The sequence below is a fragment of the Marmota monax genome, unplaced genomic scaffold, assembly GCF_021218885.2.
Source record: "Marmota monax isolate L192 unplaced genomic scaffold, Marmota_monax_Labrador192_F-V1.1 WCK01_AAM20220418_F8-fsc00015, whole genome shotgun sequence".
Classification (NCBI taxonomy): Eukaryota; Metazoa; Chordata; class Mammalia; order Rodentia; family Sciuridae; genus Marmota; species Marmota monax.
The window spans coordinates 25,743,704-25,770,578 of record NW_026692194.1 but is presented as its reverse complement, the minus strand read 5'-3'; the positions used below and the strand labels follow the sequence as shown (position 1 = coordinate 25,770,578).

At 39.4% G+C, this 26,875-nt stretch overlaps 1 protein-coding gene across 14 annotated transcripts in view; it reads right to left on the bottom strand.

The window, feature by feature from the left end:
• Positions 1-26,875, bottom strand: part of Slc8a1 (solute carrier family 8 member A1) — a 370,999-nt gene that overhangs the window by 34,149 nt on the left and 309,975 nt on the right. For all 14 annotated transcript variants that reach the window (XM_046425346.2, XM_046425323.2, XM_046425326.2 and 11 more), the window contains 2 exons: positions 22,765-22,895; positions 18,642-18,741 (listed from right to left, as the gene is read on the bottom strand). In XM_046425346.2, coding sequence (XP_046281302.1) covers positions 18,642-18,741; positions 22,765-22,895 — 231 coding nt within the window. The remainder of the gene's footprint in view (positions 1-18,641; positions 18,742-22,764; positions 22,896-26,875) is intronic.

The following is a 26,875-nucleotide window of genomic DNA, read 5'->3' as shown; positions in this document are numbered from 1 at the left end:
GAAGCTTCAAGTAAAGAGTGCTTCTCACAAAACATGAAAAGAAGAATGTCTGGGTCTGTCACTTGTCACCTTACAGAAAAAGAGAGAAGTAGCAATGGCCTACTCTTCCAGGAGCATGTGGTCTGACCTATTATGTAAAACTTGGGGATCTGTCTCCTCCAGCAGATGAGCAGGACAGCCTTTGGGATCTGATTAGGTACAGAACTTGAGTGAACTTTGCTGACTGATACGTATGGGGGTGTAAAAAGCACCAGTGTCCTCCTCCTCCAAGGGCTCAGGCTATATGGTTATTACACATTTCTAAGAAGCTTGCCTAAAAGCACAAGGTGCTTCTTAATAAACTCACCTGGTATGGGCTGCACTGTCTCCCCCAAATTCATATGTTGACACCAATGTCCACCCCAATGCTTAGAATATGACCTTATTTAAAAAACAGGGCCTTTAAAGAGGTAATTAAGTTAAAAAGAGGCCCTCTGGGTGGGCCCTAATCCATTCTGATTGGTGTCCCTAATAAGAAGAGGAAATTGAAACACAGAGAGACACCAGGATGTGTGTGCACAGAGGAAAGACCATGTGACGATGCAGCAAAATATAGAATTTGCAAGCCACAAAGAAGTGGTGTCTGGAGGAACCCAGCCTGCTGACACCTTGATCTTGGACTTCCAGCCTCCTGAACTCTGAGAAAACAAATTCCTGCTGTTTACACCGCCTAGCCTATGGCAGCCCTGGCAAACCAATGCAGCAGGCCTTCAGGAGCCTCTCATGTTATGGCATTTAAGTGTAGTATATACGTATCACCACATCACACTCATTCCCTAGACATGTACCATTATGATACATCAATTAAAAAAAAAATAAAACAATTAGTGTTCTTATTACCCAGTCTTTCAATCTTTTCCCGTGTCTTTATACATTTCTTCTTTTTAATGTTTTTTTTCCTTTCTCTTTCCTTCCCACTTCCTTTTATCCTACACTTTGGCTCTAAGTAAAACACAGCATCAAAAGTCTAGTTTTCAGGGCTGCCTCTGATTTCTCTGCCTCTTCTCTTCCCCCCCACCATCCATTCTACAAGGGAGCACGTGTATGCTGGGGGATTCAGAAAGATCACTAGAATTTCTAGTTATATTTATTTTGTATCCAATCTTTTTAAAATTTCTCTATTTGTGGCCATTTTATAATTTCTAGGGCAAATGATTAAAGTGCTTGGAAAACATTGAATTGTTATCCAACATTCATAGAAACATGCTATTCTGCCTCTGATTCTGCAAAATTACTTAATTTTAGGTGACTAAGTCTTATATTTTGAAGATGAACAAGAAAATAAACAAGCTTTTCAGAAGAAATGACACTTAGAAATCGAGAGTAGATATTATATTTGTTTTCAAGATGGAAATAATAACACCTTTCCTGTGAGGGAGGTGCAGGGGAATAATTAGATCATCTCTGCAAAGTGTCTGAGGATGTTTCAAGGTGATGATTATCATGGTAGTTATCATTATTTTCCTCCACTTAGGATTGCCACTGTGTTTCCCATCATTATTTAATTGCTTAGTCAACATGCTGGGTCCTAAGGTTACATTTTAGCTTTATTTTTTTTTAAACAAAATTAAATCTTACCCTTGAAAATTAACTTCATGATCTATTAATGTCAAAGTGATGGATATGAAAGCAAGAGAGAGAGAGAAGGGTGTGTGTGGGACTGGGGAGATCCTTCTGTAGGACTCCAGCATTAGAAGAAATCTTAAATGTTTTAATGCTTAAGTCTGGCCTGGGTGGTTCATTTATTTTCCAGCATTTGAAAATAGAAGTAACTTTCCAGCCTTTTTGCTGGAATTTCACTGACTTTATAAATTTTATCTTCAACTGAGAAGTTATTTAAATATTAAAAATGACCACTGACTGCCATGCATAATGCATGATTGCCCTGTCTTGGGGAAAGACACATAAATATTATGAGCATCCATCACCACCTGGACTGTATTTAAAAGTCTGTTTCCTGCAAAGAGCAGTGGAACATAAAAAATAAAAACAAAATAAACAACAACAACAAAAACCCAAGCCCTGGGAGCAACTTTTATTTGACAGCAAAAATGATAGCAATCTGCCAGCTCTGCATGCTTACTAGCACAGGGTTACTGGAAGCTACATAATTCTTTCAAGGACTTCCTCTCTGTGAGGCAAAGAAACAGGTTGGTGAGTGTGCTTTTACAGGATCCCAAGTAAACCCCTCTTATCTCAGAATATTTTTTTTTCAACTTTATGGGTTCCATTAAAGGAAAGACAAACAAGCTGAATTTGAGTAATCCCTCCCACGGCCTTTTAAAGAGCTTCCTTGATATATGTTGGGCTTCCTACATATCATTACAGAAAAATAGCCAAATCATTAAAAGTGCAGATAATGGAGATGGTGTCACTTCAATTACTGATGTGATAGTACTACAGGCACTGTCCAGCTCTGAAGCAGGGGGATGAGAGCATCATCATGTAACATCTCATGAAAGGCACCCCCTGGGTTTGGTACTCACAGGTAACCTTCTAAAATAAACAGGTGATTCTTGATATCCTTCCCTAGATGATCACGGTTTGTCCCTGGGGAGATTTTTGAAAAACAGAAAAAGAAACTGCCAAGGTGTGGTGGACATTTGGGTCAGAAACTTTAAAATTCCACTTCTGGTTATTGTAGCTTATTGGGGGCAAGACACAAACTTTCTGAGCTTCCGTTTCTTGTCTGTCAAATAAATGTCCAAACTCACACAATATAGAGCTGTTGCAAGGACCAGAGGAGGAAATGTCCAAGTCCTTTGTAAAACTGAAAGTCTCTTTACAGATAGATGTGTCATATTCCATTATTGTTACTTGTTGGAGGAAAGGCAGTAAATCAATATGACCCGTGTATCCTGATTTCATTGGGTCTATATTTCTGTTTGAGTAAGTCATTATCATTACAGTTCCCTGAGCTGCTTAATTTTAGGAAAAGAAAAGAAGGAAGCAACAGAAAGAGGGAATATAATGGAGCGTCTACTACGTGACAGGCACTGAGTGAGATTCTTTCACATACCTAATTCTATTTCATTTGTACACTAATCTTGTAAGGTAGGCATTAATCCTGTTGTACACAGAAGAACTTGAATTTATAGAATTTAAGTGATTTTTGTATTGTTTTGGTTTGTTTTTGTTTGGTACCAGGGATTGAATTCAGCTGTGCTTAACCACTGAGCCATATCCCCAGGCAATTTTTAAATTTTTTATTTTGAGACAGGTTCTCCCTAAGTAGCTTAGGGTCTAAATTGCTGGGGCCCTTTAACTTACGATCTTCCTGCCTGTCAGTCTCCTGAGCCTTTGGGATTACAGGCGTGCGCCCCGTGAGGGACTTCAGTGACTTTTTAACATGACCACTCAGTCAGTTCCTCTACATGTGATGCCTTCTTGAAGCAAGCTGAAGAAAATAGCATCTATTACATACTGATTTAATTCTTCTAATGTCTGGTGCTGTATGGATACAATACTGCCTTTTTTGGAATGTGAAAATATTGATGCACTCATCAGTAATATTTGTATTCTAATATTTTCTAGACATATTTATGATTACTACTTTTGCAGAGTCAGATATAAACTCTTCTATGAACCTTTGAGGACCAAGAAAACAGGGAACCAAGACAACTAGAAAGGATGGCATCATGGTTGAGACCATTTAGAATCTCTTCTTATTTCCATTTCTAGTTGCTGAAGGTCAATCACCTGGTTCAGAATCAAATATCCTGAGTTGCACCTGGCTGATCACTATAGAATTTGGGAAGCCAGCCTAAATCATCATGAGTCTGTAATGTAAAGCAGTTTGAGACACATATGCCACTGTTAATCTGGGGAAGTACTGGACTTTAAATCCCTTCTAGGTATTCCATATGCTTTCCCCTTCCTCACTATCACATTTTGTTTTACAACTTGATATCCAGTAATTACGAATCAAATTTTACTCTCTTGTTCCATATTTCATTTCTCTTCACTTTCAAAGGTTCTCACAAAATCATAAAATGTAAAAGATGAAACAAATAAGTCTTAGCAATTAGTTAATTCCCCCCTTGTCATTTTAGGAGAAAAAAATGAGAATTCTGATTCAATTGATGAATTTTTAATCCCACGCTTTCTTGTATCTGTGTATATCTGGGTGTATGTTTTGAACACATAAGGGTTTGAATTAAGCACAATGGTTGTCTTGCTCACACAGTGATCTATTTGAGTAAGTCATTATCACTAAAGTTTCCCTGAGACACTTTTTTTCTTTTCTTTCCTTTCCCTTTACCCCTTGAGATGTTTGCAGGTTATTTCTCATGATAAAACAATTATCATCTCTCCCTAACCATAGTGGTTTGTATATAACCAAATTCAGTTATTCATTCCCAAATAAGAATTTGCTTCTTGTTCTGGGTTTTGAAGAAGTGCAATAAGCTTTTCTCTATAACCTGACCAATGAGAAGTACTTATAGGTTCTTTGAGGCAAAGTTGATGATGTCAATAATCTTCCTCTTATGTGCATATAGAAAGATACTTCCTTATGAGAGGTATCTGAACACACATTTTGCTGTAGGCATCTGCTTCCTTCAACTGAGGCATTAAAGGTAGGTAAGAAAAAATAGCTGAACTTAGAGCTTTAGGCAGGTTTCAGAGCTTGCCAATTTAATACCCTTGTTTAATGTGAAATTTTAAAAACTATCTCTGCCAACTATTTGGTTGCCAATGCCATACATGTGAGTCTCCGCTATTATGAAATTCATGATCTCATTGTCCAGGTTCTAATAGGTCTGTCCATCAGTTCAGGCTGCTGGGTCTCACTCATTTGTCCTAGTCCCATCTGCTAGGTCATGCAGAATAAATGCTGTCCTATCTCACTTGACATTCTTTCAGGCATTTGAAACTGGACTTTCATAACAACTTCAGTCATACGCTAAGTTTGTTTATCAGATTGGCTCTGCTCCTCTGAGCCCCCTCTAAGTGATCCACATCCTTACTTTTTAAAAACACCATGCTTGAAGCTGAACATAGCTCCACAAGTCACTTAATTCACCCACAATTGGGAAGGTCTTTTACCTTTCTCATCCTGAACTCATAATGTATATAATGAGCTTCCCATAGCTACAGAACATGTCACTGATCTTACTTATACTTTATTTTTAATTTATTAAGCTAGTTTTAATTTTCCATTTAATCATAAAAATTCATATTAAATCCATATTTCTTTTAAAGAACCACTGAAGAAGACACTAGAAGATGGAAAGAACTCCCATGTTCATGGATAGGCAGAATCAATGTCATTTAAATGACCATATTATTGAAAGTGATCTACAGATTCATACAATCTCTATCAAGATATCAATGATATTCTTCACAGAACTAGAAAAAAACCCTAAATTTCATATGAAATAATGAAAGACCCAGAGCAACCAAATTAAGTCTAAGCAAAAAAAGCAATGCTAGAGGCTTCATAATTCCAATTTCAAATTCCTAGAGCTATAGTAACAAAGGCAACACAGTACAGGTATAAAATACATAGATCACATAGATACATAGACACATAGATCATTGTTACAGAATGGAAGACACAGAGACAAACCCACACAGATGCAATCATTTGATCCTTTACAAGGGTGCCAAAAATATGTTGGAGAAAGTTAACTTTTTAACAAAATGGTGCTAGGAAAACTGCATATCCACATGTAGAAGAATGTTAGATTTCCATCTCTCACATTACACAAAAGTCACCTAAAAATGGATCAAAGACCTAGGGATTAGACTAGAAGCTTTGTAAACTGCTAGAAGAAAATGTAGGGTCAACACTCTAATGTGTAGGCATAGGCAAGGACTTCCTCAATAGGACCCTGAATGCTAAGGAAATAATACCAAGAGATAAAAAATGGAATGGTACTAAATTAAAAGCTTCTGTACAACAAAGGAAATGAGAGTGTGAAGAGAGAATGGACATAATGGGAGAAAATATTGATCAGCTACTTTTCCAACTAAGGATCACTTATACCTTTAATCAACAAGAGCTCATTGCTTCCAAGCCAGGATAGGCCATGGTTCCCATTTCACACAATACTTTGACGGATTATTTTGGTACATGAATATACATATTTTTTATCTCTCTTGATTAGGTTCTTTAGGGGAAGTGATTGCTTACTTTCAGTCCATGTAAAACCTAATTATTAACAAAATCCTGTATATCATGATATCATACCAGCTTTTTCTAAGAAACTGCCTTCAAAATGTATCCAAATTATGAAAATTCCCTTGGTATGGTCAGTTGTTTGTCAGTTGTTCTTGGGATAGTGTAAGCCTTGTTGCTTGTCTCTGGTTTTAATGTACTGGCTTCTTGAGATAAATGCCTGAGAGGAAGGATAGTGTTGACAGTGTAATACTGAGAGGTCTTTCTTCACTACCTAGTGGGAATCAGAATTAGTGTGGGGATCTCACAGCTAGAATCTACTATTTCTGGAAATCTGCATGTACAGTAATATTCAGTTTACTCCTACAGATCCCATTGGTCTCCAGTTTTCATCGTATGATTTTTCATGAATGCACTATTAATGTTATTGTGCATGAGGTATGAGTTCAAGATTGCTGCAGATTTGTAACCTGGACTACTGGCCTGTTTTTGAATCCAGAAGATACCATATAGACCCTGTTAATCATACTCATCAACCTTCTATGTCACAGAGAGCCATGGGCCATCCTGTTCCATGAGAGAAGTGCTAGTTCTTTGGAGATATGGATCAGGTGATAGGTGACAATATTAGAAATCAACCCAAGAAGGCAACTCACAGTGTATAACTCTTAACCCTGTCTGAGAAAAATAAACCTCTGACTGAAATTTTCCATGAAGAACTGCATGCTTACCAGTTTGGGCCATTATGGTCCTTGTTAGAGTGGTTGACATAGTACAAGAAATATTTAATGTGACAGTAATATTTCTCAGCAAATGTAGCCTCTGTCAGAATGTAAAACTGATCCTCTAAGGAGTTCTAGCTCCACTCAAATTTGATTATTACTAAAATGAATCTGTTTAAAGCTATAAATTAACTGATTTAGTCTCTCTTAAGAATTTGTCTACGTGAAAGGAGTGCTCCTATATGATTGGAGTTGAACATAATTAGTTTTGAGTGTTTTCTCATGAAGCTTGGATTTTTGAAAAGAACTCTGTGTCATGGAAATAATCTTGACATTCAATGTTCTCTAGCCCTTTAGGAATTGTAGGACTGAGAGAAATCCAGCATTCTGCAACAGAGAGATATTTCCTGAAGACTTGAGCACCTAAGAAAGGTACTGTGACCCATAGTATCAATACACCCAGCCAATGTAGATGCCTCCTGCTAGTTTAGATGACTTAGTTACTTTGGGTAGTTGGGGGCACATCAGGTTCTAAGACTGATCTGAGGGCTCAGTAACACTTGGTAAATATCAGCAGCTGTGTCTAAATTAGCCTCCTGCAACACAGTAGGCTAAGCCTTAGAGGAAATGTTTGGGCAGACCCTGTAATTTGCAACAAATATATTAACATTATAGCCTAGGAAATGTTAAAATTTATATCAAAGGTAGTTGTGTACAAAAGTATGCTCCACATGCAGAGGAGCATAACAACAGCTCAGATTCTCTTAAGGTGCTGCTGTCATTAAGCTATGACTTCAGATTCCCTTATTGAGCACTTTCTTTCATGCATTTGAGTAAATACGCACATCCCACTTAATATTCATCTTCCCATGAATCTCATGAAGTAGGTACTATTTTCTGAATTTTAGAGATGGAGAATCCAAGGCTCAAGAGTGTCTTACTTATGAGATCTAACCCTCCACCACCTCACTACAATGGAGCCACCCATTATTTCCAAAGACAAAAATAGCTGTAGATTGTACAATAAAAATTCATCCAATAAAATTTAAGCTCCTTCCTCATTGTTTTATGAAAAGCATCATTGGGAAATAACTATTCTTCTTTAATTAGCCTTCTATATATAATGTAATATGTAAAATATTATTTGCTCTTTCAGAGAATGAATGGCTGGCTCCACTTTATCCTTCCTGTGGAGTCTCAGTTTCCTTCCATCTTTAGGCTAATCCTCCATTAGTGCTTTACATCAGCCCTGTTGGGAAGTGGGGTCGCCCTCAATTTGGTGGCAAACATCCTCTTCTCTTGGGCAGCAAACAGGAATGGACACCAGCCCTTCACTGGTGATGACTACTTTCCCTGGTGTCAGTTCTCCTGAAGTGACTTTGTTCTGAGAGTGGGGTTTGTGAGTTGATTTGCTGGTAAAATGACAACACAAGTTAGATGTCTAAGATTCCAATCATATCCTTGGTTTGCACAATGCAGAGTGATTACAATTGTTCAGGTCAACCCTCTTATGCTTGCTCCAGCTTCCTGCTCTCTCTTGTGGTTTTCAATGAGATCTCAGTAAACAGGGCTCTCCACTGACAACAAGAGGCTTATGCAATTGACTAGTTCTGGGGAAACGCAAAGATTTTCTTTGTGCCTCGGGTTCCCCTTCTGGGAAACGGGCATAGTCATAACTAACTTTCTCTTTCTTGTTGTTGAAAAGATAAACGGGATTTTGAATATAAGTTGTATGTTTATACATTGTAAACAGTTTGGGTGGGGAATGGGGGAAGGCTCATTCATGGAGTTTGGCTGGAGCATCTCCTTCTCCCACTTTAGAGGGCAGGCTGACTAAGGGGAATGTTCACATTGGTGTCTGCCCATCTGTTGTGGCTTTTTAATTCTCTCATGAATAATAAGCCTGCATCAGGCTGTTGTGATGCATTTCTTCAAAATAAACCATCTTAAAAATATCTCTGTTTATCCTCCTATCAATAAGTTTGCGGCCTGTTGCCACAGTCTGGCTGGGCACAAATGCCGCAGTCTGGCTGGGCACACAATCACGAGCCACCACACAGCTTGTAGATTCAAACAGCAACTCTTTATTCCCGAACTCACACCAGCCGTCTACAATCACGTTCTGGGGAAATCCAAGTTCTCTGCCCAAATCCACCTTCTCTCCCAAATTCACCTCCACTGGGCTTCTATCTCCAAAATATACTGTCTGAATCCCGTGAGAACTCAAGGGGAACTCAGGCAGCAGGATACGCCCTATTCCCAGCAGGAATAATCTTAAACCTTAAACCTGGAACCTAAACTGGGAACGCCCTAAACAAGATTATCTTAAAACCGGGAACACCCTAATCTGCCTTGGTCCTTGAGCAAGGTCACGTACATTCAATGTCACTGCAACATGGGGTACGCTGGCAAGGAAATTGTCATACCTACTTGGCTAATGGCTCCCAGCAGCCTGTTTTCTTTATTTGGTGAAGGCCTGGTGCAAATTCTATTAAGTCTGCAGTCCACAAATATTTCAGGCCACTGTTTTGAACCACAAGCACAAGCCAAACCCCTAACCTGGATGTCTTCTGAATTGTCAAGGGGAACTGCATGATAAAAGCATGGCTTTCTGAGCCCCATTCATTTCTTTGGTAACTATTTGTTAACAATTTAGGTGTCAGGCACATGGCAGGCTTTGGACATGTAGACCAATAAGATCCTGAATCTAATAGAACTTCCACTCTGGCCAGAGGAAACAGTAATCAAGTCAAACAAATGAATAAACACGGTAATTTCAGATAATGATACAGGCTTTGAAGAACAATGGAGTCAGGTAATGTAATAAAGAGGAACTGGGAAGTGGAAAAACCCTTTAGGTGGTGCCCAGTGAGCTAAGTCCTTGGTGGGAGAAAAAGCCAGACATGGAGAGTATTCCACACAGAGGAAGCAACTGTGTAGAACAGAAATAAGCCTGTGGCTTACAGGTATCAAACTCTGGATGGAAAGAGGACTGACCTTGGTATCAGAACCCTAGGGTCAGGGTGTGAAGCTTGACTTCTGTTTCCCTGTCTTGTAAATGGATCTTGAATGCCTACAGCACAGTCTTGTGTGAACACAACAACAATTCACCAGAGGTGAGACCTTTTGTTCGGTACATGTGGCTAGGGTGCCGCCCAGGTAGGTTTCAGATTTTGCTTTGCCAACTCCTGAGGCCTAACAAGAAACATCCAAGTCATTAGGTAACATAAGGGGGCAGACACAGAATGTGGGAGAGCTGAGGCACCCATTCCACAACTCCACAAGACAATAAGAGCTCTACTCTATGTGTAGCAAGATCCTTGGGTTCTGAAACAGGCTCTTTGCGGTACTGGAGGGGATTCTTTCCCTCTCTGGTCTCAGGTTCTTATTTATTTAAAAAATGGCGGCAGGAGCAAATGGGAGATTAAAATAGTTCATCAATAAGCTCTGTGCTGGGATTCTGAACTAAGATGCTCTAAAAGGACAGAAGACACAACACCCAAGCAGAAGACCAGACAAAGGCAAACAGGGGACCTGCATGGGGTGGGCAGTGTGTGTGTCAACACTGATACAGGCCAGAGGACTTTCTCTGCAGGAGCTGGAATGACAAGGTCTTTATCAAGAGAACAGGCTGTGAACAGCAAGAATTAATGCTGCAAGGTACTCTTATGGGGCCCCTCTCTGCCTAAGAGGTGTGTGTGTGTGTGTGTGGTTGGAGGGGAGGCTATGTTTATTCGTGTTTCCACTTCTTGGGATTATTCTGAAATGTTTCCCCCACCGAAAAAATGGTGTACAAAGGCTCCTGCCTGGGGATAAAACGTTGTCCTGTGTCTAAAGCATTGATCGGAGAGCAACAACTGAAACTGTAATCACATGGAGCAGCTAATGCCAACAAAAGAGCGACTGGATCCACTGATGGTGCATTGTTTGCAGAGAGGAGCTGCTGCCTCTCCAGACAAAAGCCGCATTGGAGACATGACTTCGGGCTTACAGACCAGCCCTTCCATACAGTGTTCTCCTCAAGATTTTGGTAATAAGCAATTTAGGAAGAAAACAGCCCAACAAACCAATATTCTTTTCAGAAATATCAGCTAAAACATATCTAGGGGCAAGAAAATAATTGCTTTTTCTCTTCCCCTCCTGTCCTCCCACTCCTGTTTTGGGGCCTGCCTCTAAATCTAGGAGAAGTTCTCTGATTCAACATTTTATCCTACTAACACTGACATTTTAAAATTGATAGACATCCTAGATTTGTTCTGCCTACTTACAAGTATGGTGCTAGAATATCTCCCAGCCTACAAGTATGGTGCTAGAATATCTCCCATTATAGTTATCTCTCTGGAACTTACATTCTTCTTTCTTACTCATACTCTCTGTTTTTCCTCTTTCTCAGTTAGGATCACAATTATCAGCTAAATAACAGTAAAATTTCACAACAACACTAATAGAAAATGCCATTTTAAATATGTATTTGCATATTCAAATTGAACACACAAATGATTATATTTTATTTAGGTATACACACCTATGCATATCAGCATGTCAGGTGTAGATGCATTTTGAATATAAGATTGCATGTCTCAAAATCTTTTTGAAGCATGGCATATGAATGTGAGAGAGTAGGTATGTATTTGTCAGGTTGATGGAGGTGGCTGAGGAACAAAGCACCAAACAACCCACCAAGGGAAAGAAACACCAATCAGGCACTGATAGAACCACCTGTCAATGAGCGGGGTGTCCTGGCCAATCCCGGATCTTAGCCAGCTCCCTCCAACCAACCCAGTAGGACAAGAGACTCTAAGAACCCCTTTTCCTGTCCCCAGCCCTCCCTTTCTGCCCTAAGCCCAATAAACATTCCAGTCCAGTGGAGTCCTGGTGCTCTTCTCCTCAGACCCACCCTGTTGGTCTCTACCGGAAGCACAATCTCAATAAAGCCTTGTTCAGCAGCCTTTTTAACTCTGCTTCCTTTTGGTCGCCGCTGCCTGACCTTACAGTATTTATATAGATTTTCCTTTCTAGATCAGACACAGCAGCATAATATACTGAAAACAGTCATTTCAGGTGGCTTAAATGAGCTTTTGCTAAGTGTTTGTAATTATACAATTTATTTAGCACACTCTAAGGCAGATATCCCATCTTAATTTGATATAGCAGTGCCATGCAAGTTTGACATTTTAATGCTGAAAATGAAGGGTCTTTTAGAGGACCCTTTTATATTTCCATGTCCTTCTTTTGATATGTCTGTGTCCCAAAGACAACTTACAAGGCTGTATATTTCAGTCCTCCCAATTAGCAGGTAAGCTCAGAGGACATGTCCAGAGCCACACAACTAGTTGGTGTGGCTCTTTGACGATTTAAACTCAAGTATCCAGAGAATCCAAAGATTCTAATATATAAGTTTTGAAAATTAAGTGATTTATACAGACTCTTTCTCACACAAAGAATGTGAATTTTTACCTGAGTGTTGAATGAAGGATTGGGAGCTAAGTTGGATGGCAGCAGTGTTGACCATCTTCTGTTTCTAAGGATTGCTATTCAGCCTTTATATCTATTTGTTTAACCTCACCAGTGATTCTAAACCTGAAGAAACTTCCCTAGACAACTAATCATATCATAGGGAAAGACCAAGAACTTGTAGAAGAATCTGGGCATCAATTCATCCCTGGTTCGGAAGACTTGACATAACTTCTAGCAGCAGATATATTTCCAAATTCACAAAGACATTTTGGAAGTCCCTCTGGTCTCCTCATGATGGGGTGAAACATGGACTTCCTAGGAAATTCAGCAACTGATTCTGCCTACTTTTCACAGGTGATTGTTCTTTCTTGTCTGTCTGTAACTCCGACTTAGCTTTAACACACATTTCTAAACTTGACTTCACCCATATGTATATGAGCCTTAAAAACTCATTAATTATATCCCCTTTAACCTGCATTAACTCATCTGACATATGTTCATTGGAGACCTGAAGATGAGGTTCACAAAGATGAGGTTTCATTTTCCAGTTCCCCTTCCTAGTTTTGTGAACCTAAACAAGTTGTATAGCCAATCGAGCCTAGGGATTATAATTGTAAAACTCAGGGTATAGCAATGAGAAACAGAAGCAATGTACACAAAACCTTCACCTTGTAGTGGACAGCCAATAATGGGTAACATTATGGAAGCCAAATGTAAGCCATCATTTCAAACATAGTCTTTGACAGACTCCTAAAGGCAGTTGTGCCTGCTTTTTCGCACAAAACCAACTCCTTTTAAATGAACCTCAATCAGTTTATGATTTAGACCAAGGACAATTAAGAATTTTCATAGCCAATAAAAAAGAGGACAAAAAAGTAGTTTCCAGTCCCTTATAACCCTCCTTTTATCTGGCTGTCTTACAGACATGCTGATATTATGTCAAATCTGACCTAGCAGGATTTTGTTTTTAACTGTGTAAATGGAATTTTTTTTTTTTAATCAGGTGACTCAGGGTTGATACATCAAGTAATGAGAATTACTTCATAGTAATGATCTAAAGCAGGAAATATTAGATCCTTGCTCAGACCAAACTGACAATCCCATGAAACTCATTTGAGGGACGATTATTATTTAGGACTTGAAACAGATTGGTCTTCAGGCTGACAATTATTTAAGTGAATTACTTTCCAGGGACACCAGTGAGTTGGCATTTTTTGATATTAAGTAATTCACTTTAATTGAGAGCACTTCCTAGTCCACACAGCCTGCAGGGATGAAGGACTTTGGCACACAGCATCCCCCAAACTTAGCAAGGCTTCCTGTGAGACCATGGTCTACACGGAAGGCTGAAGCTGTAGCATAGCAAGCGTGGTAGACCACCTACCTGCACAGGCCTGGCCTCATGTTGAATGCCCTCCATTGTACTGTGGAAGATTCCACAAAATTTGTGAGTTTTGATTATTGAACAGGAAGAAAATTTTACTCTTTTGAATCATCATCATTTTTCTTGGAGGCTAAACTTTGTTCCCTCATCCCTTTCATTCTAGGAGAATGGATATGGAGTGTATGTGTTACTGCTCTGAACATTTAATTTGGGCAAGGCCAGGTATGTGGGCAGGGTGTGCAGTGGACCATAGGACCCAATGCCATCAGGGATGCTTCAGGGAAAGAGCCCCCGAATTGCCATACTGGATGGTATCTTAGAGTGAACCTAGTCCAGCCTAGCCCATTATATTGATGATAATCTAAAATTCAGAAAAATTAAATATGTGGCCAAAAGTTATGCCAAGAGACAGACCCGTGACTGCAAAGAGGTTTTTATTTTTTCTACTTTTAAGTGCTTTTATCTTTATGTCAGTTTCACAAAATCTATGTCAAAAGGAAAAGATTTTCAGAAAAATCTTTAGTGCTAGGTGTTTAAAATTATTAAGTAAAGGAAAGAGCACTATATTGACTTTCTTTTAAAAAAATGTCAGAAATTATGAGGCAAGAGAAGCTGTGGATATAACTGGGAAAACAAACACTTCCCTTTGTTCTTTAGGGAACTGACTACCGTCCTCCCCCCAGGAACTGCAAAGGAGACTATAAGGAAATAACAAATATTAAGGAAAAAAATCTTTATATTTCAAGCTACAGTTTAAATATCTAAAACAAAAAGATGCCATTTGAGGTGCATGCACATGTCTCTGTGTCTGTGTGCATGTATTTTGTGTATCTGTGTCTTCAAGAGCCTGTGTATGTATGTATCTCTATATTGTGTTTGTGTGCATTTGTATGTGGCCCTCTGTGTTTTCACATGTGTTTGCACAAATGCATGCATGTCTGTGTGTATACATATGTTCTACACCTTTGTGTGTTTTGGTAATTGTGCTCAGGCCCCAGGCACAACAAGCTAATGCACTCTTCACACTGGACAGAGTTCTGGGTCGATCTGTACCCCAGCACTGCCCCTTACCTGTTTTGCTTCTTGAGCAAGTTACATTGTTTTTCTGAATCTCAGTATTCTTATTTACAAAATGGTACCTAGAGTACTTACCAGGAAACAAAAATAGGCCAACCATTATGTTTGTAGCCACTTGGCTCTTAGTAAGTTGAATTAACTGCATTTAAACAAATTTGGGTGTTATTTTATTGCATAATCTTTGTATATATGTTTGTCTCCCAACCATCAATTTTGGACCATAGGACCCAATGCCCTCAGGGATGCTTCAGGGAAAGAGCCCCCGAATTGCCATACTAGATGGTATCTTAGAGTGAACCTAGTTCAGCCTAGCCCATTATGTTGATGATAAATCTAAAATTCAGAAAAATTAAATTAAAAAATTAAAAAAGCTGGCATTGTCTCAATGAGTATTATGGCAACTCCGTGAGTGACTGAGTGACGCATACTTATCTCCACTTTACATAAGAGGGAACTGAGACCTTGTGGGGAAATAATCTGCTCAGAGTCACCCCAGGAGGGATGGAACAGAGATCCCCATCTTTTTTCCAAGACAGCCTGGCAACCACTCTTTCCTTCACCTTACCTTGACCCAAGGCTGTTGTGAAGAGTAACAACATGGTAGTGTGGAACTGGCATTGGCATCCTGGCTGTCTTTACCCAGCTAATGTTTGCCCTCTGCTCTGACACACCTGTTTTGATTTGTGTTGCAGCTGGCACATGATTTCTTAAAGTCAACCTACCCATTCTGCCCTGGGGGAGATACAAGGAAGAAGAAGAAATTCGGAAAAACTCAAACTGAATGGGCAGTGAGTGCTAGCTTCATTAAAAAGTGCATGTGCTGACACATCCTAAAAGCACCTGGTTTTAGGGCTTGCCTTGCAAGTTTTTGACAGCCATTTGACTGCCACACACCACTGCTCCTGGTATTCAACCGGGAAGCAACAGAAGGGGAATTGCTGGGACATGACTGTTTAATCCCTTCCTAATCTCTGGAGTCTCATAAGTCCTTTAAGTCTTCAAATATTGAACTATAAGTACTTGGATCACAGAAACATTATGGTCATAGGAGGCCCAGGTACTGAGCTATGAAATTCAAGAAAAGCAGGAGAATAAAATTTCCAGGGGTTATCTTGAAAATAGTTTGAATATAGTTAGTGCGGAAGTGAAGCAAAACCCTACTTACGAAATTATTACTTTTGTTTAGCAAGGTATACGGACTCAATTTTGCACAGAAAATTACTTAGGAAAAAACCTCTCAGTAGAGCCCTTCAAAGGCAATTTAATATTTTTAATAAGGCAAATTTTTCTGTTTCTCAACTATTTAGCCATGAAATCTTAAAAATCCAATGAAATTCTGTCATCAATAAATGGTGTTTTACAATTTTTTTTTGGTCTGTTTAACAGCCTAAGAGTATTAGCATTCTTTAGACACTTAAATTTAATCCTAATGACAAACAGTGAGCTTTTTTTAAAAACTGCCTTTCATGTAATTTAATCTAATTTAGTGCCTATAAACTATGTGTCTGTTTTTCTGTTAGTTTCTGTCTCAAAATTGTAAATAAGGTCAATTTACCCAGCAACCTACAAATTTCCGAATAGTATGTCTTATCTCCAAGAAGTCATTTAGAAACATAAAACACATTATGTTGTATAACAAATAAGAAAGCCTGAGAGGTTCTGTATTTCATTTATTAACAGTCCTTTAAAAAGATTTGGTTAGGAGCTAGACCCACCATGGAATGATGATACCATGGCACCAGAAGAGGGGACAAAAGCCAATCTGTGTCACTGAGACAGAGGTGGTGAGCAATTTTCCTCACTTTGAAATTTCTCTCTGGGGTTCGAGCTCCCTTCCAAAGCCATGCCACATCTGCAAGACTCAGATGCTTCCCTCTTGGCAGTCAGGTTAACCACAACACCCGCCTTGGGGCGTTTTGAGAAGATTTAATTACACATACTATATTAAAGTGTTTGCAAACCAAAATCCATCTCTTGCAAGGAATGAAGCATTAACATCTCCATAATTGTGTCTTTGTTCTGACCAGACGCAAATGCCCCAGTTTTGGCCTTGTTGGTGGCATAATCTCATTCACTGTTCAAAACCGCCCTTTCCCACTGCTGTGATTTGCTATGGTTCCTGTGAGTTACAAAAATGTGTGATTGAACCAACAACAACAACAACAACAAAAACATTCCACTGCTAGAAAAGCATATTGGTCCTGAAATTGATGGTATCAGCTTGGCCACGTATCTAAAACCGAAGCCCACACACACACTTCCTGTCTTTGGCCTTAGGCTCTACGTTCTCCATGACAAGCTCACCAACCACTTTAACTTATTTGTCTTATTTGCCATCTGATTCATTAGAATGTAAGCTCCACTTGGCCAGGAATATTCCTGTTTCATTCACTGTTCACCAAGAGCAATGAAGGACACATAGAAAAAAAGAATGAATGAAGACCAGTACTTGGCCATTGTACAAAATGCTCATGTATCTGCAGCCAAAGGAAACCCAGAAGCTATTAGGAATAGTTCACTATAAAGCTTACACTGCCTTTAATGTTTCAATTCTAATATGTCAAAGCCCATAAAACAATTTGGCTATTTTTAATGTTTTCTTCTATTGATCTCATCAGCAGTTTTGCCTATTCTCTCTGTGAAGAGGGAGGATAGCTCATGCTTCAGACGCTAATCTTAGATTTATAGAATGATATAAGCTGTATAGAGGGAGTTTCCCACTCCTTCTAGTACAGCTTCAGTGGAAATTCCAAATCCACTCTCCTAAGCAGTTATTTATCATTTAATGTTCATGCATTCCTGTTGTACGCTCAATTGCAAGAAACCTCAGTGTGCTTACAAACAGCACTACTAATAAATCTGCATATAGTTCATTTTTTATCTTTTTATACCACCCTCTGTTGCCACAGTATTTGGGAGATCTGTCAAATTATATTATGGCAGATTGGAGAGAGGAGGTTGTGCTACAAGTCAAGGCCCAATTGCTCGTGACGCTGTTTCCATTTTTACTGCTTGGGAATCACTATTTAGGAAACTCTAGCTATGTTCATCCACGGCAACAGTGGAAGATGAGTCTGTGGGGATCTTGAAAGAAAGAACCGGTGAAGGAACTGAAAAGCAAGGAAAAAAAAAATCCCAGGGTAGTGCTGCTTTCATGATTTTTTCAAGAGGGAGTTGCCTCTCTATTTATATAGTCACCCAGAGAGTGAACACGATTTGACAATACAGGAAGAAGACACTTCTTTTTGTATGTCATTTCCTCCTGTCTCTGACTCTTAGAGTTTGAAAAACATTTCATTTTTTTTTGGCAGGATTTTCCTAATAAAACTCTGTGCTTTGCTTGTACAGAAAGAAACAGAATGTGTTTTTATTTGCACTTTTGGAGCCAGTGTAAAAAGCTTATTTGTTAAACGTTGTGGAAGAGATTGTAAAATGATGCAGATGGTAGTTGGTAAGAGTGTCTTAATGTCTTTTCCTTCTATGATTTTACTTTTTTTCCCTGACTTTCACTTGCCCACTTTGGGCTGCTTTCTGGGAATTTTCCAGACATAACTCTGTGATTGGCTATCAGTGAATCAGAGATACAAAAGGCTTTACATGTAGATTGTCTATTTCCAGAGAGAATGATTCAGGGTAGATGGAGAAGAGTGGCATGTCCAAACCCATTTGCTTCACCTAGATAGGCTAATTTCATGTACAAAAGTTGCATACATGCAAAAAATACGTTTATTTCTCTTGATCCTACCACCTTTGGTGCTTTGCCATAGACTAAATGGCATAGTAGAAAAGCTCCACTCAGGTTGGCCATTTTAACTTACAATTTGCAGAGAAAGGCACTCACCAGCACTGACAGTGATGGCTTCGATGAACTGTTCTCTCCAGCTGTTTGTCCCCACCACCAGGGCCAGGTTTGTCTTCTTAATGAGTTTGTCCACAGTACTCTAGAAAGGTGGAAAGGAATAATATAATAACTGCTGGGCTTGTTAGGACCTGAGGAAATCTAAGACCTTGTTGGAAACCTCAGAGTTATGTAAAGGGTAGCAGATGTTAGGCTCAGAACAACAGTATTGATATCAAATACTTTTCTTTTCAAACACTTTTATGATTATGCAAACAAGCATGGTCTTTTCTTGGAAACATTCTGAAATGGAAACTTCTTTGCAGCACACACAAGCCTCCGTCACTGACTAATGGCCAATGAAAAATAGCCTCAGTGTTTAGAATAGTAGCTGTTGCAAAGGCCTATCCATTCCCCTTGAATGCTTAGTGAACTGGCTTCTCTGCTGGCTTTATCTGTAGGGGGTTGTCTGCAACTAAATTAATATAGGCTTTGCTCAGCATTATATATATATCTGTAAACAATGGAATTGATTGACAGATTCTGAAACCAAAGACTTAATCTTGTTCTTTTGTTTACCAGTGAAATGCAGCCAGGTAACAGAGTCTCAGGTTGCTTGCTGCATTGTCATTAATAAATAGATTTCTTTTTTTCTTTTTTTGGCTATTAGTTTGGTCAGCTTTGTGGCTAGTAGAGAATTCCACTCTCACTCCATTCCTGTTACAAACAAGAAAAGTCAGACAAGCAAAGATCCCTTCTTAAGAGTTAGGGCACATTGCTAATAACCCTGCAAAGAATTTCCCTGTTTTACTAGTGCTGTGCTACATGCCCTTAATTTTTCTTTAGAACTTTCAAATTACTTAGTTTTGTACAATTAGTACTGTCTAGTTTTCTAAATTTAGTTATTGTAACAACAGGTTCAGCCAAGCGTTCACAAGAAAACTAAGCAGATGCACTCAAAGCGCTACCACAAATCATGGCAACTACAGGAAAAGGGGCATTTCCAAGACATTGAGGCTGCTCTTCTCAGAGAATCTACTATATTGACTAGTCTACCAAGCATCCACACTTACTGTCAGAGCATCCTCGAATTTCCACTAATTGCAAGGAGGCAGAAAACATGTATTATTTGTCTTAGGTCAAAATCTGTACATGGTCAATACAGTGTACCTGAATTAATTATGGTTGGAGAGAGAACATATTATCAGCTAACTGGGAGTGAAGAAAATGTGATCTGAGGGACCTGTATGGGAGGCCAAAGCCAATTTATATATCAAGCATGTTAACCCAAGGAGAGTCATTGGAACTGACTTGAAGCATTGAGAATATAATAAACATGAAAGGGCCCATCTCCAGCTGGTTCACTCTGTATTTGTAATGTTATTCTTGGCTAGATTGGTTGTCCTTAGGGTGGTGACCTTTCAGCTTCTAGCCTTATGTCTAGAACTGCTGGTGCCCCTGATAACAGCTGTAATAGTCACTGCTCTTGGGTACAATAACTTGGAGCATATGACAAGTGTCTGTCTTTTCTCTCTCAACTCAACCACATCTCATCAAGCACTGAGAGCATCTTGGTCGATGCCAATTCCCAGTGCTGGATAGAATGAAACAAGAAATGACCTTGATTTTTCCTACATGTAATGGAAACATGGGGAAGCTCTCTCCAAAGCAGCCCTTTGTGCTAAAACTAAAAGGGAGAAGCCCATCACCTGGGAGATAAACAACTGAACAGATAAACTGCTCTGATGTTGGACACAGACTTCCTCACAAAAATACTTGCCAAAGAATAAATGTTTAAGATAAACCAAACTTAACATTGCTGTCCATTTTTACCTGGGGAGTTCCTAAATGCCAGGGATAAGCTCTTTACTGCACTAGACTTTTGAGAGATGGTGAAAACCTCGCCCTCACCAATGGGTGTCAGTAAAGTCATGCTCTTAGTTGCAAACTAGTAGTAAGAACTCAGTGGGCAAAGCACAGGGGATATTGTGAAATGTCACTCAGACTTGGAGTTCTAATACAGTTCTGGGAATCTCAAACATGTTTTTTGGCTATGATCTGGAGAAACTAAATTCTTGAATAAATAATATAATATCAAAATTGATACCTGAGGGTGCTTCAGAAACATGCCCCCAAAGTGCCTTTTAGATGTCAATGGTAATTGTATTGATGAATTTGGAGAAAATGAGAGGAAATAGTATGTTAAAGATATTCTAAGAGGATAAGTACACCAAAGAACCCGACTTATGTAAAGAGGTTGAGGGTACTTTCCAATGCTCAGATTGTTGGAGTGGTGACCAGAGAGGGATTTGGACCCAAGAAAACTTTGCTTCCTGGGAGACTCACCCAACCCAACACTTCCTAAGGGAAGTCACTATGATTGCTCTTTCTGTCATGGGTACATGGAAGGGAACGATTGGGTACTGTTCCATAAGGGAGAGAACATACAATTCCCCATGAAAAATTTGGCATGGTTGGGGACAAATTTGCACCAGAAATGACAACCCACAGAATCTCTGCTGCAGCAAATAGAACCAGATGAAAAGAAGGTGCATGAGGAAGAACAAAGTTGAACACACCTAGACACAAGGTGCTGGGGATTGAACCCAAAACCTTATGCATGGTAGGCCTGTGTTCTACCACTGAACTACACTTCCATACCCTATAGGAAACTTGTGCATGTTCCACTCATGGATTTGCAATGAACAAGTTCCAGATCATATGTGATGGGCTCTGATGATCGGAGTCAAGTCTAGAAAGCATTGGCTCTAGAGTTTATTCTTGTCCCCTTTCTATGAAAATGAGTGAAAGGAAGTCCTAACAGATTATCACTGACCTGAAGAAGAAAGTTTAATTGCTTTATTTTCCCCTTTATTGTGGTACTGAGTTGCATCCCCAGCACTTTTTATTATTATCATTTTTTTTTTTATTTTGAGAAAAGGTCTTCCTAAATTGCTGAGGCTGGCCTTGAACTTGTGATCTACCTGCCTCAGCCGCCCAAGTCAATGGAATTACAGGCATATATCACCATACCTGGCTTAACTGCATTTTTTTTTTACATTTTAAGAATTCCATTTTAATTGCAAAGACATCTTTCTCTTTTTACCTGTTTCCTCTCAGGCACCTCAATTTGTGAACCAAAATTAAAAGTAATTAAGAAAATCAGCTAAAGGAAAAGAGGCCTCTATATAAAAAAAATCTAGATAAAATACTAAGGTTTCTAAGCTGGTGGCTAGATTATCTCTTTTGGTAATTTTTTTTCTGATTTTTTGAGCAGAAACAGTCTGCTTTTGAAAAAAATTAGGGATAAAACTGCTCTGCTCAGGGTTTGTAATTCTGGAATTGAAGAGAAGGGATGCAGCTCTTCATATCCCACTGTATATGTGACATGTGGTTCCACTTGTGGTCTTCTGAGATGTTAGGACTGTGGGTGAGAAGGAATGGGAGGTGATGTGGGGTTGAGGAAGTAGTTTGGTGATTGACAGGGAGTTTCACCTCCAAGTTTTAAGCTCACTCCAAAATCCATATATTAATTTCTGAATGACTTCCATCATCCAGAAAATTGGGGACCCAATTTTATCAGCTCAACTATAAAATCTGTGGCTGCAGGCACTATAACTTAGTATGTTGACTATGCTAAACATATTCCCGGGCTGAAGAGGGTGACTAAATATGAATGAGAGCTTGTCAGTGGGAAGTTATATAGAAATATCACAATCTACCTCTAAAGCAAAAGCCTCTTAATTTTCAGCAATGTCAACACTTTGCTTCTGACAGATTCATTAGAGCCTCTTTCACAAATTAACACACACCTTAACAGTCTCTTGGTATCCACCTTTGTGTCCTCCTTGCTATCCCCTCAGACAAAACCTTTTCTCTGGGGCATCTCTGACCCTGTGAAGTGATAGATGCCACCTGTGGGGCCCTGGCTCTGAGGCTGCTTGGAGTCTACAGGGACTCCTGGTTCCCTACTAACTCCATAATTTCAATTGGCTCTAAAGGTCTTTTAATGAATGATCCAGTCCCTGAAATCACATCTCCCTCTCCCTCTAGGTGCATCTTATAGTGGGGCCAACACTGTGAACCACCGTGTTCCCAGGTGAGCAGGCCTCCAGGGTGGGCATACCTTGAACTCATAGGACTCTTCAATGATCACTTCCAGCTTGGTGTGCTCTCCTAAGATGGGCCTTCCCAGCTCGGCAATGCGCCTTTCCTCTTCCTCTTTGCTGGTCAGCGGCTGTTTGTCATCACATTCCTCTGGGGAAAGGAAGGCAGGACAGTGAACAATGTGCTCCTTTTTGTTTGGAAATCCCTGGATCCTGCTACAAGAAAACCAAGGAGGGAGGAAGGAAGCCCTATCAACCTACTAAAAGTCCCTTGGGTAAGATCGTGAAGCTGGAGGGGAGGACTGGACAGATGCTTGGCGACTGGGCAACACATCACTCCGACAGCAGGTGATTATGTCCCAGTGTCTAAGCTCAGGCAAAAGTGCAGATGAAGAAAAGTAACACAGAGGGGCATGTCACTGAGAAAGACCCTGCCTGCACATTGTCTGGGAATCACCCAGCTGTTCTCTGTGATGCTGGCTCAGCTGGCTCTTTGTACACATTCCTTCAGCATGTGACCAAAGGGAAACACACACAATTAAAAGTCCTAGAGTAACCCTGGGATGGAGAAATTTGGCTTTCTCTTCTCCACTTTCTAGAGGCAACAGAAAACGCCCCAGGGCCAAAGAAAGGATGGAAAGGAAATTTTGAGCTTAGCCTCTCACTAGCCAAGAGCCTCTGTCACAAATTAAGCAGCACAACATCCATTCCATGCTTCCGTGAGATGTATGGGCTCCAGTGCTTCCTCTCTGGTGCAAATGTGTTAGGAAAACCTTGACCATGTTAATCTTAAGTAAACAGGGAGGGCAAGGGTGAGGCCTTTAGGGAGTTAAGACTCACCACATGAGCTTGATTGTTTCCAAAACTACCATGTAGCTTACACTCCAGGATAGGCTAGTGGGTGCTGAGGAAATGTTAATGGAACCAAGAGACCATTAATGAGGGGAAGCTCATAGTTGACTCTCTCTGCATCAAGGTCATAAGGACCAATCCTGGACTGAAAAGGCCACGTACATGTGGAAGACAAACACTAGCCCTTTAATCATCCCTATTCTTTAGGCTCAGGATGCTGGAACAGGATAGGCTACTTCCTCTCATGTCAAGAGGAATGAACGTCATCTCCAGGGAAGTAGCAGTGGTGATATGGAAAGACCTCAGCCCTAATGCTCTCACCTCTAGGACACCCAGAAAAATTGCCTGCAATAGGAGTCTGTGGTCTCAGGAGTTATATATAAGGGAAGGACTTCTTGCCCAGAACTCTTGTATTTGCATTTAGACATCAGCTTCTGAAGGGGTCTCTACCTCCCACTCCCTCTGAAGACTTATGGCTTCCTCTCTGCTCAAGAATCCTGGTGCAGTAGCTCCAATTGTTGCAGAGAATGGTCCCTAGACCAGTTACTTCTTGCAAAGGTAGGAGACAAATGTGCCAAATGAACTGCCAGCATTTTATATTTCAAGTGTCAAAACAAACAGAAGGCAGGAGCAGAATGCAGTGCATCAATGAATTCTTTAGTGTATATAAATGATATTTTTCAAATCCACATTCCTATCCCCAGTGATTACAGGATGTCAAAGAAATCAGATGAAGACTTAAAATGAGTGATTTCTGACTGGGCAGAAGCTGTTGACCATTAGCAGAGGCAAAGAAAAGGAACAAGAAAGAATTAATTTTAACTGTAAGTGGTATTTTTTTTTTGTATCAGCACAGGGACATTGTGATCCAAGGAAAAGCAAAGGGTTCTGGGGGTGGGGATATCCAAGACTTGTCTTTGTGAAACTAAGTGTGTCTAGTCAAGAGGGGTCGACTGAGCTAAGTGAAGTTCAATGTATCCAGTGCTCAAATCAAACATATTTTGATTCCCATGACTTTATGATCCTTGGACCATTGGTATTGTTTACAGCAGCAGGTTATATTAGTGCCTTTGTTCAAAACCTTGGCTCAACACAGATGTATGAAAGACTTATGTTGACAAGGACCTATTTCCTTACAAGAAAATTTATGACTTGGATATCTGTTTGAATACAAAGTTATTGAGGGAGAATATTTATTGTGGCCTTATTTTCTATAGTTTACTTATAAATGACAAGTTGCTTTTGATAGGACTAAAGATAACTTATGCAGAAAAAAACTGAGAAATTATGAAAGCAAGGTGATGTGGTAGAATGGTTTAGTGTAGCGCTCCACAAAATGAAACTGATTTGGAACATGAGGTATTAAATAAATAGACATGGGAGTAAATGAAATTGAGTGAGTAAAAAGATACTTTATCAGTAATCCTCAGCCCTTCTGATTATAAATACATGCTTAGTTTGATGCTCTTAGGTCTGTAACTATTCCCAGCACTTGGGTTTCTAATGTTTTAAGATAGAGAATATAGTATCTAGCTAGAATTTAACAGCATTTTTTCCACTGTAAAATTTTACTTTGTATTTATGGAAATGACTGTTCTCCTTATGCTATTGACTTAAAGTTTTCTTTTAAAGCAAATTTAGTAAGTAAAACATGATGCAATTTCAAACAATTTCATTAAGTCAATAACAGCATAGTTGGTATGCAACCAAAGGGAAAAATTTATTAAAATGACAAAAAATTTAGGAAATACTGTCTTAGCATATTTCACACTAACCAAAAGCAAAGTTAAGGCACTGGGTCTCTCTCATTTCTTACATTCTTACAACAAACTGTACTTTTATTCCATTATCAATATACCTAGAAAGGCTTTCCTATATCTATCTACTTAAATCCTACTCTTCTTTCAAAAGCATTCCTTTTCTTCCATGAAATATCCTCCAATTGACAACTGGGGTTTTAGCCATGACCACATGAACCTTTAATTAATTATTTAATATTCATTGTGAATACAGAACCTGAATACTCTCATATGCTCTTTTTAATTTTTAAATACCTTTATATACAAATATCCAGCGAGTAGGCTTTCTGAGTGAGAACAATGTGTCTCATTTCTCCTTGAATCATTCTTACATCCTCCAGGGTCTATACAATGTATGCAATGTAGTAGGTGCTGAATAAGTATTTGTTGTGAGGCTCTCCGTTAGTAAAATATTTTATTTGCTCTATCCATAAAAATATGGATCACATTTATTCTTTTAACACATGTCATTGCACTCCTACAATAGGTCAGCCCTGCTGTAGTCCTCCACATAAACCTCCCATCTTCCAAAAACTTATGGTGTAGTGGGAAGAGAGGCATATAGATGAACAACTTCTGGTACTGTGTGGTAAGGGCTGAGGGACCAGGGTGGGAGGTGTGATTAGCTGCCTGAGGGAGTCAGGGAAGGCTTCAGGCTTCAGGAAAGTGTGATTGAAATTGGCCTTGAAGCCTGCCAGGTGGAAGTAATGGTAAGCATGGCCAAGAGGCAATGGGGTGAGGAGGTGCATTCTGGGCAAGCAGAAGTCAAGGTACAAGTGCACAGCATCATGGAAGGGTCAGGGCTGTTTTCACTTGCTAAGTATCATGAACATTGAAGGTATAGTTATATTTATGCATAATTGATATGTCAGCTGGATAAATTTCATCATTGATCTGCAATGATACTGATTACTACTTATGGTCTAGATTTTTGACATTGGCAAAGAAGAGAGCTGATTCTTTTTTTTTTTTAAGTGTCTCAGTTTAGATACTTTTTATTGAGTAGGAAAAAGTTCCCTCTACCCCTTGGATCAACTATAATGTTTGTTTCCTTTCCACTTGGAGCACTGGACCCAAACCAGCTCATTTTAGTGTAGTCAGGGCCAGCTTATTTCCTCACTTACGCCAAGTGATAACGTGCTTTGGTCTTAGTTTTGTTTCTTAGAGAAAATTAATTCTCTTTCTCTCTCTCCTGTCTTCCCTATATATACATGTAGACTTTTAAACCTCACCATATTTTATCGAGAAGTTGGGAATAAATTACATTAACATCATAGTTCTTAACCAACCCAAACAACATAAAGATAAAATGCATAATTAGCTACCACTGTTAAAAGTCAGTAAAACAATTCTGTGATAAAATTACCAGTGGGAGAATCTCCCTTATCTTGAGTGGTTGATTTTACAAGCAATAAATAATAAAAGCTAATAGGTCCAAGATCTAGGAAAAACAAAATTATAAAAAGCTGCTTCTAATGCT